This window comes from Passer domesticus, chromosome 2 (genome assembly GCF_036417665.1).
Source record: "Passer domesticus isolate bPasDom1 chromosome 2, bPasDom1.hap1, whole genome shotgun sequence".
Taxonomy (NCBI): Eukaryota; Metazoa; Chordata; class Aves; order Passeriformes; family Passeridae; genus Passer; species Passer domesticus.
The window spans coordinates 9380305-9399625 of NC_087475.1; the positions used below are offsets into that span (position 1 = coordinate 9380305).

General features: G+C 38.3%; 1 protein-coding gene and 1 long non-coding RNA gene across 8 annotated transcripts in view; one reads left to right on the forward strand and one right to left on the reverse strand.

The window, feature by feature from the left end:
- Positions 1-11447: 11447 nt before the first annotated feature.
- Positions 11448-13558, reverse strand: LOC135293341 (uncharacterized). The gene is made up of 3 exons (XR_010355422.1): positions 13285-13558; positions 12438-12530; positions 11448-11503 (listed from the first exon to the last, which is right to left on the reverse strand). It is a non-coding gene; the product is annotated as an uncharacterized LOC135293341 (long non-coding RNA).
- Positions 13559-13564: 6 nt separating this feature from the next.
- The window catches only part of CFAP47 (cilia and flagella associated protein 47), a 260862-nt gene continuing 255105 nt past the window's right edge, over positions 13565-19321 (forward strand). For 6 of the 7 annotated variants that reach the window (XR_010355419.1, XM_064407367.1, XM_064407368.1 and 3 more), the window contains exons 1-2: positions 13565-13741; positions 17083-17234. Coding sequence is in view for 6 of the 7 variants with exons in the window: in XM_064407367.1 (XP_064263437.1) it covers positions 13580-13741; positions 17083-17234 (314 nt within the window). In the remaining variant the exon portion in view is untranslated. Of the gene's footprint in view, positions 13742-13881; positions 14019-17082; positions 17235-19321 lie in introns of those variants that run through there. The other variant, XM_064407372.1, reaches the window with a different exon arrangement.

The following is a 19321-nucleotide window of genomic DNA, read 5'->3' on the forward strand; positions in this document are numbered from 1 at the left end:
TTACGACCTTGACCATCCTCCATCATGGGTCTGGGCTCAGTCTTCCTTCTGAGATCCTTAATTCCTTTGCTATTGCTCTAAACTTAGTGCCATCTAATTCTGCTTTGACCGTGATTTGCACCATGTCTACTATCACAGCTAATATTTTTTTGTTTTTATTTTTAGATGAAATATTTTTGATGTTCCCTTTTATTTCACATTCTAATCCAAACAGCACCCTGGTTCTCACAAAAGTTTTGGCTTAACCCACTCTCTTTTCTGGGAAGTGTTCACTGTGTTCCATATTGTCCTTTTCCTGGAAACTCCTTAACATTACTGCTGTCCTTAATCCTTCTGTGCTTGTATCACATTCCAAACTGCTCTTGGGCTTTGATCCTGTTTTCTGCTTGCTTCCTAAACAACCAATGCCCAAACTGCTGATCTAATAAGCTCTTTGGATACCCTTTACTTGGTTCTCATTAATATCCATGCCTTCAGAAATATGTTTTGCATTTCCTAATTGTCCATGGAAAGCATTCTTTGCCTTTTGATTAGAACCCCACTGTCTGCTTTTCTTTAGCAGGCATCGAGATAATAGTCCCTAAAGGCATGAACAGTGTTTTTTTGGTCACAAACACATTCCCATTTTAGAGTTCCTGAAAATTCCCTTCATGTGGAACAGTATGCAAGAATATAAGTGTGTATTTTAGCCTAGTGCTATTAATATCTGTGTATTTACAGCAATGTAACTGATACATGTTTAAAATGTATTTGATTCTCTTCAGGATAATTGGAATCAAATGGCTGTATGGGAATCTTATTTTTTCTTTCTTTATTGTGGGGATCCCAGGTAACTCAGCTAATTTTAGACACATTTAGGTGAGATTAATCACCCTATTAGCAGCAAATGCTGATGTTAAATGAACGTATGAGCAGAAGAATATTTCACACTGGCAATCCTGACACCAGGACTCCTAAAAGCAATGAGTTTTCAGATTGCCTCCTGAAAATGTCAGTATTGAATAAGTATTTGCATGTGGGTGATTCTGAAGATCAAAAACAGAATAATATTTTATGAGTATTCAAAATGTTCAAGGGGAAGAGAAGGTAACAGGAGGCTTGCTAGATAACATCAGTTCTTGGCAAAATCCTGGAAAAATTATGAAGATTCCATTGGTAAAAAGTTAAAAGAGAAGGGTATATAATTAAGCTTGGTAAATGTATGAGAAATAGGATTTGTCAAATATATTTGCTGTCTTTCTTACAATTATAGTTGATAGAAGTAAGTACATAATGGACTTCTGTAAAGCATTTGATTTATTATAAATGACATGTTGATAAGAAAATTAGGACTATGCAATATCAATAAAGTACACCTTAAATAGATTAAGAACTGGTTCAAAGGACTGAAAGAGTGCTTGTCAGTGGGGAGTTATTACTGATTATGACATTTTTAGGAAGGTTCTGTAGTAATTACTGCAAACCAGCTTCATTTTCATCAGCTTTGTGTTCTTCATAATTTTCAGTCAATTGGCAGAAATAAGTGAAAAATAAAATCAGTGGTGTCAGCCCTTGTGAATGGTCCAAAGTGGTGAAGGATGTGAAAAACAAATCACCCAAACAGAGTGTTCTGGATTACAAGGGAGAAAGTTGAGCTCCATGAAGCACATTTGACTTTACCATGAACTGCTGGGAGGACACAGGGCAAGGAATAAGATCTTACTGAGAAGGACAGAGGCTGTCTCCAGGGAAAACAGTGAGAGGTTTAGTAGAGAGGTAGTGTGGTCTCCCTGTTTAAAGTACTGTAATAAAGGGTTTATGGTGCATAAACCCCAGAACTGTAAGCAGGGAATACGGACATGATTTCACCTCTCAACATAAAATTCCTCAGGTATACAGCTGTGATAGCAACACTTCAAAAAATATGACTGAAAGAACAGAGGGGGACAGAGAAGAATGGCAAGAATCACTCCAAGGTTAAGGAAAATGTTTTAATGCAGCAGATATTTTTGTTGCATAGTTAATGCATCAAGGCCCCTAAAAACCACCCCTTCAATACTGTAGTTCTGTCAGGTTTTTGGTACCCTCAAAAGAGTCCCCTTTTAAGGGTACCAAATCTATATAGACTCTTTAAACAAGATTTTATAATGGTGCTGTCAAATGAGATCTATATAGATACACACACACACACATACACACACGTATATATATTTACATATTTATATGTATTATATGTTTTTGACCTATATAGGATGAAGGCCAAATATTTTGCTTTGATACTCTCACATTTTTCAGGGACATACTAACCACTGTGACACCTCTGTGTTTGCCTGGAGACAATAAGAGATTGTCTTACCTTAGAGCAATACAAAGGACATGAAGAGCATGTCCAGAAGCCCTTGTGCATTAAACCACTGAGCTGAGCAGTGAATAAAGACACACAACACCTGGCAGAGTTTTATAGCTTGATTGTTAACATGTGGACAGTGTTAAATAAATGCTGTTCATCAGAAATTACCCAATGCAACCTGAGATGCTGAAAAAGCTGGAAATTTTAAACTTATCAAATAGAAGGCAGCTTTATAAGAGATTATAAACACTCTTAAGTGAAAAATATAAGAAATAATAAAGGCTTCTCAGTAGAACCAGGCAAAACAAAAATCTGGGCTTGGTTATTTAAGCCTAAAATATTCAAAATACATATTGACACATTTTTTTATTTTGTTGCTATTTAAAAGCAAGGCTGATCAAGAAGAAGAAGAAAAGGTTGTGGTTTCCACTGCTAATATTATAAAATCAGTGGATTTTATAAAACTAAGGATATCTCTTGGAAACCAGGATAGAAATTGTCTTTAGAAGTTACTGGCCTCTACAAAAGTACCATGTAAAGTTTAATAGCCTGTGCTATGAGGGAAATCAGACTACAGGATCTAATACTGGCCCAAAGGCAACAATCTATGAATGAACTGTAGTAAAAGTATTACATGGGAAATTGGATTTGAAAGCACCATTCAACTATCTTATAAATCAGACCAATGGCTGTGATCCTTTCAAGAAAATCAGGGACAGAATATTCTTTTAATTTCCTACTACTAAGTCTTAAGTATTCAAGCTTGAGTTGCCATGAAACCTGTTTCTGTCTTACATATATAGTGCCATATATCATGGTGATGGAAAGCTCAACTCAGTGCTGCAGGATGGGATTGTTAGAGCTGGGAGAAACCCTACTAAGACCAAAGAAGTTGAGTAGAACAGAAAAAGAGAACATCTATTGTTTATTAAATGATACTTGCAATAAAGACAAACAATAGAGAGTTAATATTCTTAGTTATGTGACCCTTGAGATGAAAACTGAATTACTCTAAAGATGCACAGTAGTTTTTCTTGCAATACTTTGAAACTAACCAGTATTTACTTAAAGGATGAAAGATATTTCCAAAACTGAAAGTAAAAAGGATTACTTTGCAAACTGCAGTGATATTGACTTACTAATTAATTTAAAGGGGTGATTTCATGATTACTGGTTGCCATTAAATTGCTTCTTGCAGGATCATGCAGTGTGTTTGTTTGAAACAGCTACAACAATTTTCCACATAATTGCAGGATCTAAGTGGAATGCAGTTGAAACAAAGTGCAGGAGACACATTACAAGAGCTGTATCTTCCAGATGCAACAGAACAATTTGTTTTGTGATTCCTAATTGCAAGCAAGTCAGTGGAATGAAATGTGCTTTCAGAGGCTACATTGCTGACATCTTGCTGACATCATCTCAACCAGCACAGAAACTGCCTCTATGTATTCATGCCCTTTGAAAGTTCCAGTAGTTGATGCTGAACAAATGAAAAATCGCTACAAATACAATAAAAGCACAAAGTATGGGAGACACAGGCTGAGTCATGGAGGGGAAAGAGAAGAAAAGGTTTCAAATAAATGGGAAATGAAGGAATAAAAAAAATGTTTCTCTGGGAAGGCTGGGACATGAAATAAGTCACCAAATCAAAAAGAAAAGTGATAAAATAATGACAATCAGTAAGAGTGATAATAGGTGAACACAGAACAGCAAACCAGATAAATGCTAAATCTTACAACAAGAAAAAATCTAAAAGAAGAAACAAGATAAAGAGTAACTTAGCCAGAAAGAAAGTCAACTTGAAAAAGGTAAATTTAAAAAGTGACTCAGAGAGATATAAAAGGAAAGAGTTGGTCAAAGAGAGATAAGAGGGTCCTAGCTAAGAGAGGGCCATGACTAACAAAGACAATTTTCAAATGGTCATGTTGAGAATGAAATAATCAGTTTTGTTAGGTAACAAAGATAAAGAGTAAGGACAAACAGAAGGAAGAATAATTGTTCTCTGAGCTTTCATATTTGTGAAAGCTCAGTGTGTGCTGCAGTTCCTGATTCCTGTGTAGGTAATGACAGGATGGCCTGGAAAAGTAGAGAGACTTTTAAATTTGTTTCATGTAAGTCCATGCCTTTCTGAAATTGTTTTTCTCATTTGTAGAAGAGTAAGTTGAGATATCTGAGGGTTCTTTGTTTGACTTTTGTTTGTAACATTCCCTTTCTAGGGAGTTACAAAAGAGCCTTTTGAAGTATGGGTTGTGTTTATTCCTTCAGTTTTAAAATATAAACTCATGTTTTTAAAGAAATAATGTCAATTACAGGACTCCCTCTTAGAATCTAGATGGGAAAGATGTTGCCCTGTGTTTTTTTGACTCACTGAAAAACCTTTAGTGTTACTAAATGACCATGATGGGTTAGTCAGATCTACTGATCTAACAGGATACAGCTGACATGAAAGAACTGCTGTCTTCAGAAGCTTGTTGTGAAACAATGTGCTTGATATCCCCTCCTAAAAGTGACTCAGAGAGAGCAAAGGCACAGAACAGCTATAGAAAATTGCCCTTATGCAGAGACTAAATACTGTGTACAGCCCCTGCATATTTTCAACACAGAAGAAAAACTATAGTTCTAGATTGTATTCCTCAGTCCCTCTTAGCTGAATGTGGCAGCATTTCTGAAATTTTACCCTTTTTATATTATTTGCATGAGTTGGGGTCCCTTGAAAATCTGTTTAGGATCTACAAGGAGAGGCTCAGCATAATACAAGATCAGTACCTGACTGTCTATCCTGTGCCTTTTTGAACCCCTTTCCTTTCTCCTGCTGCCTCTCAGGTGCCCCTGGAGCAGGCAGAGCCCTGGATCAGGATGCTCCACTCCCTCCAGCACAAACAAGCTTTGCTGTAAAGGGTTTGTTCACAAACAGCTATGAATTGTCGATGGCTAGCAAGGTTTAGTCCAGACTACACCACCATCCTTAATTTCTTTCACTGTTAAAAAAACATACACGGTAATCTGGAAAAACTCATTCACTAATTATTTTGTTCTAGTAATGTGTGAAATGTTTTCTAGTTGTTTCACAATCTTAAGGCTTCTTTCAGATACTTCAAGAACTATGTGCCAAAACTTCTAGCAAACTTCATTAATATGCTCACTTGAAACCAGCCTGAACAGTGCTTCATTTGTGATCTTCATAGTTTGAGAGTGGGAAAAAAAGTCATGTATACAGATACTCTTGTTACTTTTTTTTTTACATTCACATTTATATTCATTTATCTTTCATCTATCCATAGCATTTAAATGCTTCAGAAACAACAAAGATCTTAAATTTTTATCCTTTAATATTTTTAGATTTTTTTTCTGTTCTTCATGTCTGGAATAGGTGTTTGTAAATTTTATCGACATGTTAATATACTATTTTTATGCCTCTTTAAATGGAGACTGAATATAACTAAGATGACGCTAATCAGAGATTTCTCTAATGGCAGCAATGTATTTTAAATGCCAGAACAACAGTGTGCTATTCAAAGTGTAAATAAAACTTCTCCTGGTGTCCTTGATTACTTCTGCAGATGTGAGAGAATCTTTATTTTCAGCCATAGATGTTGGATTTGGAGACATAGCGAGTTCATCCATAGATGATGGGTGCAGATCTATGACAGTACAGAGAATAAAAAGAAAGATAATTAGCAACTGGAATAAATGAAAGAATGCAAGTACATGAGAAATGAAGATCTTTATACCAAGATATCTGAAAGATAAGTTTTAGTACAACTCCAGCTGCTGGAATTGAAAAAGCAATTAGATCTTGGTAAATCACAAGGCTTTTATATTGCTGAAAGTCTGATTAGATGATCATAGGACCTTTTTCATCTTAAACATTATAAAAAGTCACTGACGACAATGAAACCCCAACTTGGCCACTGCCCGAAAATGCTTCACAATTCCTGGAAAGATGTAGCAAGAGATGTTTTAAATACTGTGGTTAGCTGGACCCCTGAAGCTATAAAGGAGGATGGAGGAGTGCTGCCCTCATGATGTTACCCAAATAATCATGTCCTTGGCTAGAAACAGATGTTTCAAGCTATTGATGCCAATAGCTTGAAAAACTTTGTAAGCTGGCTCATAGCCCTGTGGGTAAGAACTTGTGGGGAAATGTTCCAGTGGTTGATGAAAGCCAAATTTGAATTAAATTATGCAACTGTGAAATATAAGCAGCTATATAAGAAATATAAGGAATTTAAAATCAGCATTAAAATGTTGTTACACTTCCTCAACAAATAATGGCATTAGGCAGATGAATTTATTTTCAGAATTTGGTCAAAAATATAAAAATACTGAGATAATAGAATTCTGATGCGCTACATCTGACCACTCTTTTGGCAACAGAGGAAAGAAGAGCACTGCCATAAATACAGTAGCTTGCCTTGTGTGCAGCTCAGTGCTCAGCTATTCTCTGTACTGGAGGCCTGCAAGGGAAGTGCAGACAGATCCCCAGTGCATCACCATCCCTGTTGGTGATGGGCTCAGCTGAGAGTCTCTTTCTCCACCAAACTGGCACATGGGGTCAGCCTGCTCATGTGCCTTAAAGATTTTCCTCTTGAAGAAGATCCAGTCTTCCTGGACTCCTCTACCCCTCAGGACTTTGTCCCCAGGCACTCCACCAGGCTCCCTAAGAGGGCAATGTCTATCCCTATGGGTATCAAGGCACAGCTTTGCTGACCCCCTTCCTTCCCCATGAATGAATATGATTTTCTGATGGCCCAAGGCTGTCTCAGACCATCACATCACCCACCTGTCCCTCCCTGTCCACAAACAACAGATCCAATGGGTCGCTTTCCTTTGCCGGCTCCCTCACCAGCTGTGTCTGGCAGTTACCCTCCAGACTATCCAGGAACCTCCTAGACTGTTTTTTCTCTGCTGTACTCTATTTCCAGCAGACATCTGGTAATTCAAAGTCCCCCAAGAGAACATGGGCTAGTAATTGTAATTTCAGGAATGTGGATTCCTCTTCAGTTAATAGAAAGTAATAAGTACTGAAGAAATGAGATTCAGCTCTCAATAGTTTCCCAAACTAATAGCTCTTTGAGAATAGCTTTGCTAATACTGGTGACCCCTATTCCCACTGGATAATTGCTTTTATTATGCATTTCTATTTTCTGTTCTTGTCTTACGGCACTGATGGATGTAATTTAGTTGTATACTATATAGGTACATAACAAAATTGCCAAAAGAAAGTTCATTGCCAAGCTAAAAAAATGACATCAGCTCTTGAGTCTCAGTAAGGGTTTTACCTTCAAGCCTGCCTTTTTTTCCCCAAGTACATTAAATATTTTCACTATGGCTAGAAATATTAGGAAGGGCAAAAAGCCCATCATAGGTAGCCTAAATTCAGATGTGCCTCACGCTACCATAATGAACAGACATGCTGTATCTGTAGCTGATAAATTAGGCCACAGGATGGCAGGTGAAATGTAGATAAGGTGAGAGTACTGTATGATGAAAGGAGGAAATGAAGACCTGTGCTATGTTGATATGACCAGACAGAAAGAAAAATGTGTGTCAGTGAGGAGAAATCAATTTAATGTCTGCATTATACAAAACATCAATACAGACAGGACATTAGTTTGCATTAGGAGACATATCTATAGGTAGATTTACAGGTGGACTGTGTAATTTGAAAATATCAGGGGACTAGAAAAGGGAAACCAGAATGGAGAAATTCTCAAGTGAAAAAAATATACTAACACAGGACTTAGTTAAGCAAGAAATATTAGGAAGGAGATATATTAAATGGTGAATGAAATAGTGAAGGTCAATTGAATGCCCATATTTATTCCTAGTGTGGGACAAAATATTAAAATAGCAATCTGAAAAAATTAGTGCAAATTTCATAAGAGAAAGCACATGTTGACACAATGCATCATTAACCCACTGAGTAGCATAGATTCCCCAGAGTGTGTATGTTCTATACTCTGCAAGATATGTTCTATCCTAATTACCATTTAATGCAATTCTGAAACTTCTCTATTGATCTTCAAGGCCACCATTGGATAAGGGCCCAGCTAAATTAGGTAATATCCTTTCATCTGGAACTTATGAAGACAGATGAGCTCTCCCAGTAATGCAAGAAGCTCTGATGACATTAATCAGGACCAGAGATAGTGTTTGAGGCAGAGGATTGATACAGAGCAGCCAGCTACAAGAAGGCTGGAGAGGAACTTTTCACAAGCAGTGGTGGCTTTAAACTGAAAGAAGATAGTGGAGAGGGTGTACTGAACTACAGCCTGAGAACATTTAGAGTAAATGGACACATCTCTCTGGTAATGGTTTCCAACTGAAATTGAAATCACGGAGGTAAAAAATGTCAAGCAGCTCAAAAGGATCAGTACCTAAAAAACTGAAAACCAGGGAGTGATCCAATACTCTAGATGGTCAGAATGCAAATTTAATTTATCTTGATAAGTACTTGGATTCTAAGGAAGTCAGATAAAATTCATATAAACTGGATAAGATATATGTATAATAAAACTACATATAATTCTATCACACGATAATGAGGCAGTAAATTTTGGCAAAAAAAAAAAAAAGAGTAATAATAAACGAACATGCTTTTCAATAATCTTATCATTTCTGCCTAGGAAAAAGATTCTTGAAATTGTGTAAGTACCTAGATACCCAGAGACCCACACAAAGTCAATATGATACATGTAACTCTATTTCAAATACCTATGTAAGGGGAGGAGAATGATCATCTCACTCCTAACCATAGTGGAAGCTTGGACTAAACATTGATTTTCAATCAGTGAAGTGTGGTAAGATGAATCTCACCATTAGTAACTATAGAAAGTCACATCTTAGTTGTGTATAGCTGAAATTTAATATTGATTCATTGATGCCAATAGCTGTCGACATCTTGATACCCGGAAAATCTACTGTTCTAGTTCAGCATGGTAAATACTGAGATTTTATGGGAGTATTTGAAAACCACAGAGAGCTGTTAAAGAAGAACTGATGTATATGTGAGATTTTCAGAACCATCCTTTACCTGAATTTCCTATTATCTACATTTATACAGTTTCTCCACAGCTGTGTTCGGTTTTGATCAGAGATGATCTGCCCAGAACAAAAATATCTTTATCATGTTTCTCAGTGCCATTCAAGGGTTTTTCTTTCAACCCTGCAATTTTTGTATTTGTCTAATACATGAAATCTGTGAGTGGATATGGATGCTTTTAGAGTTGCTAAATTTTTCATGAACAAGGATGTTTCCACAAATTGTGACTAAAAATGATGCCAGATGCAGACAGCATTTCCAGTGTTGCAGACTGCAGGAAACAAAGGGCGCATTTGTACTTTGGTGCTGAAATCTTTGGATTAACTGCTGTGAGCTCATAAGATGAAAACGTTCAGCTCAGCACTGAGTGCTGGGAGCAGCCCTGATCCCCAGATCAGTATTGTCATGTTCCAGCTGTACTGTGGCTGACCTCCTGTTTAGCTAAACCAACTGACTGTGCTGATAAAACCACTCTGATTCTGCTCCATGACAAATGTAATAACTCAGTGTGTGGCTTGGGGGGCCCTAAGCTATATTGTCAAATAATGGTGACTGTTTGTATTTATGATCCAGGTTTTTCTTTCACCAATTCCTACAGAGTCACTCTACAAAGGGAAGGCATCTGTGATTGCCTTGTCTAACTAAGAACTTCTGTGTCGCTCACTTTTTTAACAATTTTGGTCACATTCCTTTCAGCCCAGTCTGAGATGGAGGCACACCTCAGAGATTGGCAATTCTTACGTGTTTTGTGAAGACTGATGGTTTCATTCAGCAAAAAAAGACCCAATAAAATCTTAAATTAGTTCTGCCTCTCACAAAATGCTTTGCTGAATGAAGAGACCTTTAGAGAGAATTAGAGCTCTAATCTGTCATTTTGAACATCCTCGTTTTCCATTAAACAGAGCAATTTGCAAGATTAAATGCAAAGGAATATCTTATTAGTCCTCATTATTTTTCCTTTATCTGTTTCGGATTCCTAAAATTTGATATAAAAGTATACACCCTTTGTTTGTTCAACCACTAAGTGATTGTATTTTTTTCTTGTATATTCTAAAAATATTTATTCCTTCCAAAGTAGAATAAATAGGTCAGCATTCACAGTTCAAATCACAATTCCTCTGGATTCGGATTTCAGCAAGGAAGAGCAGTATGAGTGGCAGTTTCTTTAAATTAATTTAATTATTTCACATATCACTGTCATTTCTTGTTGCTGAATCACTGTCAAATTAACCACCCTTATGGTCAATTTAACTGGCCGCTTTTTATCCTTTGGAATACTTTCTGAAGGAATTTCTCTGTGCTTTTAGAGATTCCTAGATAAGTGAGAACTACTTCTGATTTAATAGAAGACTCAGATGCTCTCCAGGCATCTTCGACCTGTGTTTAGGACATGGACAGGCAGGACCAGAGTCTCAGACCTTGCTTTTACTGACACATATTTTGTAATAAAGCTTTCCCCTGTGCAGCTGGAGAAAGCAAACTGGAGATGGCTCTCTAATTCTGCATCTTGTTTTACAGTGGCCATGGCCCCAGGATTGATCTGAACAAGCCAGGAGATATTTAATGTTAAATATATTGGCCTTTTTTATTAAGTGGAAAAAACCTAATGACAATATTCCAGTTTTCTGCTGGAAAGCTGGGAGGATAGTCAGATCAGTGAATAGTCAAGGGACTTTCAGATCTGAAAGTCTGGCTTAGAGAAGTTGGAAGTGATTCTGATATGAGGTGTGATGGGGCTTTTTATAAGACAGTACTCTTCTCTCTGATGACTATAACACAATAGTGAGAAGTTTGCAGTGAAGCTTTTTTGTTCATCATCTGATACTGCTAAGGTGAATCCAATGTGAATTGTACAGATTACTGCACAATTTCTGTACTGTAAAATTTCTGATTACTGTAAAGTTTCAATAGAACTAAAATCACTCTTAATGTGCTCAGATGATAAAGAGAATGACAATACATAATCTATACCCTAGCATTAGGTAGAAAGGATTCTGTCATTCTTTATCATCAAAAGATTCAACACATCAGAAGATTCAACAAAGTACACCTGTTCCTTTACAATAGTCTTACCTTTGGGGATGATTATTAGTTGACCAAGAAAAAAACTCTCATGAATCCAGACTAAGCTGATTAAAGGAAGGAGAAGAGTCCATTATCTAATGGTGTTTCATAATGAGCTATTGTAGTGGTGGCAAAAATAAGCATTTGGATATATTAGTCTGCAGAAGAGGAAGAGAGCCTAACCAAGCTATTTCAGAGAGTTAAGGATTCTCTTGGTGCTGAACTTGACTCCTCTATACTCAAGTTAAATCTCAGTTTAAATTTGTTTTTTAAAGATTTAGTTAAATTGGTAAAAATTTTGTATGGACATATGTCAAATCAAGGGAAAATAGATCGGTGTTCTTTGATACTAATCCTCTTGTGGAGTGGTACCTTTGTCAGTGAGGGCTGGAGCAAGCAGCAGAGACAGAAATCTTTAAAAATCAATTCTGCCTTAAAACAATTAGCATCAAAGGACCAGAGAAACTATGTAGGAGTGTTCTCCACTCTGAAAAAGAAGAGAGAATTTAATTCTTTGATAAGGTAATCTTCTCTTTTAATTTTTTTACTTTTTTTTTTGGTGTGTTTTTCCATTAAGCACAACCATGTTACCATAAAATGCATTCAAGTAATCTTCCCAAAGAACTCCCTCCAGATGCTTTTACTCTTAGTGCTTGCAATGCCATGTTCTAGCACATTCTTGAGTGATCTACAGATGGGTAGCTATAATTTGAATCTTTTAAGAGGGACTAAAAGACCTGTTAGCATCTCTCCCCAGCAACAGAAACAAAGGCTTTTCACTCTCCTTTTTCCCTCTAGGTTTCTTGACCTATTAAAAATAAGGGGTTTTTTTAATTTTTGTACTTTGTAGTTCTTATCTGTGCAATCCATGTTTGCAGCTCCTCATATCTGCCTTTTAAAACATAAATAATTTCAGCCCATATGCACTTTCAAGAGATGAATTAATCCAAGGCAAAGCATTTTGAGTTAATCAGAACTGATGTCTGAGGTTCTGTGTACCTGCTGTGAGTGCTGTTCTCCCTCCTTTATTCTCCTACTTTGAAGGCAAGAACAAGGTGGCTGTCCTGGTTTAGGGCAAATTTTGGGAGTGGCCTGTAACACACCAAGTCTGAGTGCTGGAATCTTGTCAACCTCATTTTACCACTTAAATTAGAGCACAGGAAGGATCAGAGCAGGAACACATCTACCACCAGTCAGCAGAAGTGTGCCATGAATTATTAGTGTGGTCGCTGGCAGCTCCCGGCAGCACTCAGCAGTGTTAGTGCCCGCTTTAGCTCCGTGTCTGTGATTCACATGGAGGCACAGAAGAGTGATCAGGCTGTTTTTATTTCAGTGCACTCCATCTTTACCGTAAGAAACCCAGGGCACCCATGTGTGTGTATCACCTGTCACTGTCCCAGGCTGCTGTTGGGGTGGCAGGGACCTGGGGTGACAGAGGGGACGAGCTGGACAGCCCCGAGCCCCAAGGTGGGCATTGGCTCAGGTGTCTCCTCAGTGGTAAATCCCATCCTGAGTGTGGCTAGCACAGGGAGGGAGGGCATCCTCCCCTCTGCTTGGCCCTGGTGACACGTCTGCAGCGTCCAGGTCTGGGCTCCTCAGCACAAGAAAGACAAGGAGCTCCTGGAGAGGGCCCAGCGGAGGCCGCAGGGGTCTGGAGCATCTCTTCTGAGGAGAGACTGCGGGTGCTGGGCCTGGTTAGTCTGGACAGGAGAAGACTTAGAGGAGATCTCATTTATGCACATAAATATCTCAAAGGGGGTGCCAAGAGGATGGTCACAGACTCTCCAGTGGCACACAGCGACAGAACAAGGAGCAACAGCCACAACTAAAAAACCAGAAGTTCCACCTCAACACGAGGAAGAACTTTATGTTGAAGGTGCCAGTGCACTGGAACAGGCTGCCCAGGGAGGTCAAGAAGTCTCTGTGTCTGGAGACAGAGATTCCACCTGAACACGTTCCAGTGCCCCCTGCTCCGAGCCGGGCCGGGCCGAGCCGGGCCGGGCCGAGCCGAGCCGAGCCGAGCCGAGCCGAGCCGAGCCGAGCTCACCCGCGCCTCCCGCTCCCATTGGTGGGTTTTGGCCCGGCCGCGGCCCTTCCCGCGTCCGTTGCTACGCGGCCGTTGCTGAGCGGCCGCTGAGGCCATGGCGGAGCGATGGCGGGACGTGTGCGGGGTGCGCATCGCCCCGGCCGAGCTGCGCTTCAGCGACGCGGTGCCGAGGAGCTGCTACCGCGCCGCGCTCACCGTGCAGAACCTGCGGGCGGGCGCCTGCCACCTGCGGCTGCTGCCGCCACGCGAGCCGCAGGTGAGGGCCGGCGCGGTGCGGGGGGGGCGGCGGGGCGTGCCGTGCCCGCGGCCGCGCTGCCTTGGCCTGGAGCTGCGCCTCCGGCCCGCGGGGACAGCGGCAGAACGGAGAGAACCCTGAGCTTCCCGGTTCTCTCTCCTGCCGAGGCTGTGAGCAGTCTAGAGAGAGCTTCGTTCTGTCTTAAATGCATCGTTTCAGTAGAGATAAGCAGGCTTTCCTTACTACACCAGCCGTTAACCGTTGGGCTTGTGAAATACCAAGCTGTGTTTCGTGTCAGGTACATACAGGCAACGTGTGTTGTGATATGTGTGGAAACCGACCATGGGACAGTTGCAAGGACGAATTCTAATAAATAACTGAGGGTGTAAAGCATGGACGAAGCCTTTCAACCTATCCTTTGTTCGCAATTAACCATTATAAGTCTTAAGTTGATTTCGGAGCATTTGAATTAAAGATTTAAGGTTGTTGCTGTTTGACAGGAACTTTCTGCTTGTAGCTAAGCCTTAAAGAGTTTTGCAACAGTATAATTTTAGAATATTGCTTGTAGTAAGGATCTTTGAAACTATAGCTTTAGAATATATAAAAAAGAAACATGCTTATCTCAACGCCTTAACAAAACAGTGAAAAGTAGCTTGAGAAAGGAAGATGAACATCAACTCAAGGATTGATAGTTTTGACCAAGGGAAGCTGGACATCATTGTTATGAGATTTATACTCCTTGCAAATAAAAGGTGGACCCCCACCATCTGGAGATACTCCTTTCTGGGATACATCCTGAGAAAAACTAAATCACAATAGTGTATAGAATTGTGACATAAAAATTGGGAATAGAAACTGCTGAGAAAGCTTATGAGTACCCCTATAAATACCTGTAAGCATCAACTATTGGTGTGCAGTTGGAGGGAAAATTTCCCCCACTGTACCCAGTGCTGTATTGCTCATACTTTACCATATCAATTAATAAATTGAATGCTGCTTTAATATTGGCCTAGTCAAGCTTCTAATTTATAACATTGATGATGCTGGTGGTCTTTTCCAGGCTTAGAGGTTCTGTGATCAAGTCCCTTGTTGGCAGCAAATCCTGCTTTGCGCACTCCGGAATTAATCCGGCAAGAAGCCCACAAATTCCTCATAACTTCAGGGAACATTCTGTAAAAATGGGTCACTTTGCTGTGCTGTGAACACCAAATCTGGGAAGTGACTGCTCTCTTACCTCATTTCTAAGTTGTATACTTTTAAGTTTCTTGGACTGGAATAGTCCCTTTGTGGTGCTTGCTTGCTGAGAGCTTTCTTAGAAAAGAGGAGGTTTAGGCTTTCTCAGAAAAGAGGTTTAAGCTTTCTCAGAAAAGAGGACATTTGCAATCTTTTCTCAAGATAGTATGATTGCTATTAATAACATCTGATAAGTTCTGGAAACGTCATTGCATTGCCAGGCTTTTTAAAGGCAAATGCATCTCTACAATTCTAACCAGTTGAGCCCTTGTAACCTATGTGGCAGCAAAAGCCTGCTATGGTTAGTGGTTTATTGTTTGTAAATTATGCCAAAACTCAGATAAAAAGGTTGGGTTGAACTGGCATCAGGGGTTGAAGAGAATCTGATGTTGCTTTTTGCTCATAGCAGCTTGTACTATGAATTATTCAGGATAGTCATCAATCTGATTTTCAGACAATTGAAGTACCTTGAGTAATTTCACTATCTGAGTAGTGAGCCTTTCTTTTTGAGGGCAAGAGTGCCAGCTTGATTCTTATTAAACTGTAGCTGAAGACTACAGTTTAATAAGAATGAGCTGGAAATTGTTGAGAGTGCTTGATTTGGTAGGGCTGTGCTTATTCTGTTACCTTTCATCAGCCTTATCAATTTTTCATATGCTCCAGAAGCAGAAAGGCAGAGTCAGTTTTAGAAAAGAGAAAAGGTTACTAAATCATAGTTTCATGGTGTTTCCCTCTGTGATTAACTCTCGCCTTTTGATGTGTATGTACACATGAGATGACCAAGATGACAGCTAGGGGACAAGATTCCCCTTCACACCCTCAGTTCCAGAAAGGTCTGTTGTGTTGCCCCTTCTCATTCCCAGACCTTGTGCTGCTGTCTGTGATTAAAAGGCTCTGAAATACATTCTGGTGCATTACATGCATAGAGTAATAATGAAAATAACATTTCTTCACTGAAAAATAACCTTTCTTCAGCTGTCATAGTGCATGGCCAAGAAATGCCTTCCAAGGAATAAAGCTCTCAAGCAGTTTTCCATAGGCTTCATGTTCCTAGAATAAAACATTTATTTTGCCTTGTTTAAAATGAATATGCTTGGATGTTTAATTCTTTGTAGAGAACAGATAGTTTCTACACACCTCAGAATTAAAACATGGCTACTTTTTCAATATCAAGCCCATAATCATGATGTGCATGACATAAATTTCCTTTAGCTGAGTATTTATACTGCTATGTGGATTCTAAAGGAATAGAAGGAGATCCTCTGGCATCAGAAACAGCAAGTAGTAAATTATATTTGCGTATTCAAGACATAAACTAGAACAGAAAACTTAGATAATGCTGAGAAGACTGTCTTTCAGAAATAAAGTATACTTAAACTGGACATAAAGAGCAGAATCCCACTGTGCATGGGGTAATGTGAATTTTAAGGAGGTTGAACCACCATAGGACCTCTAGATTTACTTTGAGAATTTCCTAGGAATGTGGGAAATGCTGGTTTTCCCTCTGTGTGCTAGTGGGTTACTTGTTTCTTCTGTTCAAGGAAAGGTGTGGGAGGTGTTTAATTTAAACAGATGCTCTCTAACAACAAGTCCAGTATAATTTTTTTGAGAGAGGAAAGAGTGCTTTCCATCCTTCTGGATTTTTTCTCTTTCATTTGACTCCCAACACTGGAGGTACCTTGGGCTTTTCAAGCAGATTTTCAATGAGCAGTGAGACTTTCTGTTGATGTCAGTCAGACCTAGAGGAAACTGTTGTCTGTCCCCTTTTGTTGCTGCTTTGAACTGAGACTTAATCCTTATTATTTTCTTGGGTGCTAAAAATATTCTTCACTGAGTAGTAGGTGATTTAATTTTGTGTTGCTTCAGAAGGCTTTTTTGCAACAGTAGGAAAAGCTGTAGCTCTCTTGGAAAGACTAGCAAATTTTGCTAATTCATTCTGTCTTTCTCTTTTCCTGTAAAAAGTCTGAACAATAAATAGGGAAGTGAAATTATAAAATAAGTTCATGGTAAATTTTAAATGAATATAAGTTCATGGTAAATTTTAAATCAATCTTTGTATTCTTCTGAAAATGTATATCCTTAATCTAAAAATGTGTAACAATGCAAAACACTATTTTTTTTAATTGCAGTTTAAATTGATTGTGGAAAATCCAGAAAAACCCATTGCATCTGGACTTCACCTTAAAGCTGTGGTGGAATACACTCCCAAGAGTGCAGAAGATCTTCAGGATAAACTAACTCTTTTAGTAGATGATGACATAGTTCATATCCCCGTTCTTGGGTATGATATTCAAAAGTTCATATGCTGCTGTTAATATTTGCAGTTTAAACTTGTGGAACGTTTACTTCTGCATGCCAGTTATGGCTTTGTAAATAGTCTGTCAATTGCATGGAAAACAAACAGTAAGTTTTCTTACAAAAGTAAGATTTTTTTTTTTTCAGAGCAGCCCATGGGTAAGAAATTAATTGGGGTGATATCCCTCTAAAATCATAGAGAGTCTGGATTTTTAGTTGTGTCTTATTTGAACCTTTTAATGATAATTTTGAATGCTGTATTACTAGACAAGTCAACAACTACTCTTAATGTCTTCTGTTCATACTGAATCACTGATATAGAAGATTTTACAGTAATTGTTCATAACAGTTGCAAATCTGGATTATAATGAAACATATCTTGCCTAATTCTAAAAATACAGTGCATGGTTTAGAGCAATGTCACTTGTTCAAGAATTTCTGAAAATTTTTATCAGACTAGTATTGTGCAGGTAAAGCCATTTAGGATGATAATGGTACTGGTAGCTCTTTTCTGGAAAGGACTTGCAATATATTAAAGGATTTCACATCCTTGTGTTTAAATGTCTTTTGCAGGGGAAATGTTGACAGGCTTTAATAATGGTTTTTTTTGTGTGTTTTTGGAAAAACAAGTTACTTTATGATTGTTTTTAATCAGTGTTTTCCAAAGTGTGTTTTGTGTCATGCAAAAGGAGTAAATTCCAGCTTCATGAAAAAACCCCAGCCAGCAAACCTTAGCAAAAAAATAAACCTCACACTGTAGTAAAACACTAACCCCAAACCTTTTAACTTGACTACCTCCTTTTTGCAGGTCTGTATCTATTAGAAAATCTCATTGCATTTAGAATGTATGCTTATTTCTGTCCACTTGGGGAAGGAGATACTTGTATCTTGAGAGGAGAAATGCTTCTCTTTCATTCTTCCAATAAAGCTTCTTTTAAGAATGTCTGGATACTTGGAAAGTAAAATTTTTGCAATTGTTTTGAGTGTACTCTAGCTTTGGTAGCTGATTCCTATTTTTTTTTTTTTGCTACATCCTGTTGGTCAAACATCACGTCTTTCAAGAATTTACTGAACTATTTTTTTACATTACAATTAATTATCAAAGAGAATTAAAAAGTGTATTGGAACTCTTGAAAGCAAATTCTATGGTATTTCTTGATTAATTTTTTTCTCTGTCCCTTCTTTCCCCCTCCCCTCCCCTTTATGCAGTGGAGCATTTGGGCAGGATCTACCCTGCTTGACCAAGTATATTTATTTTTCTGCTCCATTATTTCTTCTGTACCATGTTGTGACACTGATCAGGAGATGGAATTGTTCCTGCTTGTTCCTGTTTGTGGCTAAGAGGAGATAGACTGCTGTGCCGATATAAAATTCCAATTGATTTGAAACACAGTTTATGTGAGATCACAGATGTCATTGTATTAAAAATTGGAGTCTTTAAAATACAAGTTTCCTGAGGCATGATCTTTCCATTATGGCTGAAAAGTACCCAATACAGTGATGTCATCTCACTGGCTGAGGTTCTTAAATAAATGATAGAAGTAGCTCATGGCTTGTGTCATTACCCACTTCTGTCTGTTGTTGGAGTCACATAAAGTATGTATCAAACACAAAACTGTAAACTGGAATTACTTCTCTGCTTTTACTTCAGCCAAGTCATGATGAATTGTGGTGAATTATTTGGTCTTATTTTGTGTTGCAACTAAGAATAGTTTTACATACAATACTGTAATAGTTTTACATAAAATACTGTATTAATACTGTAATATGTAAAACTATTATACTAACTGTAAAATAGTTTTACAAAAAATACTGAAGTATTGCAGTAATGAAGTATTTAAAATGAAATAGAAATGTGTGCATTCAATTTTAACTAATTGTTTAGATAGTTTATAGCTGTATTGTTTTAAAGTTAGAATACTGAGTCATTAACCAGGCTGATAGATAAGTACCTCTCTCTTAGATCTCCCCTGTGTATGCTGTAGAGCTGAAGGGAATTGCCAAAACTTTGATTGGAGAACTAGAACTCTCTTCCACTGGAGTGCTTAATCAAATTTCTTTTAAAATCCAAAG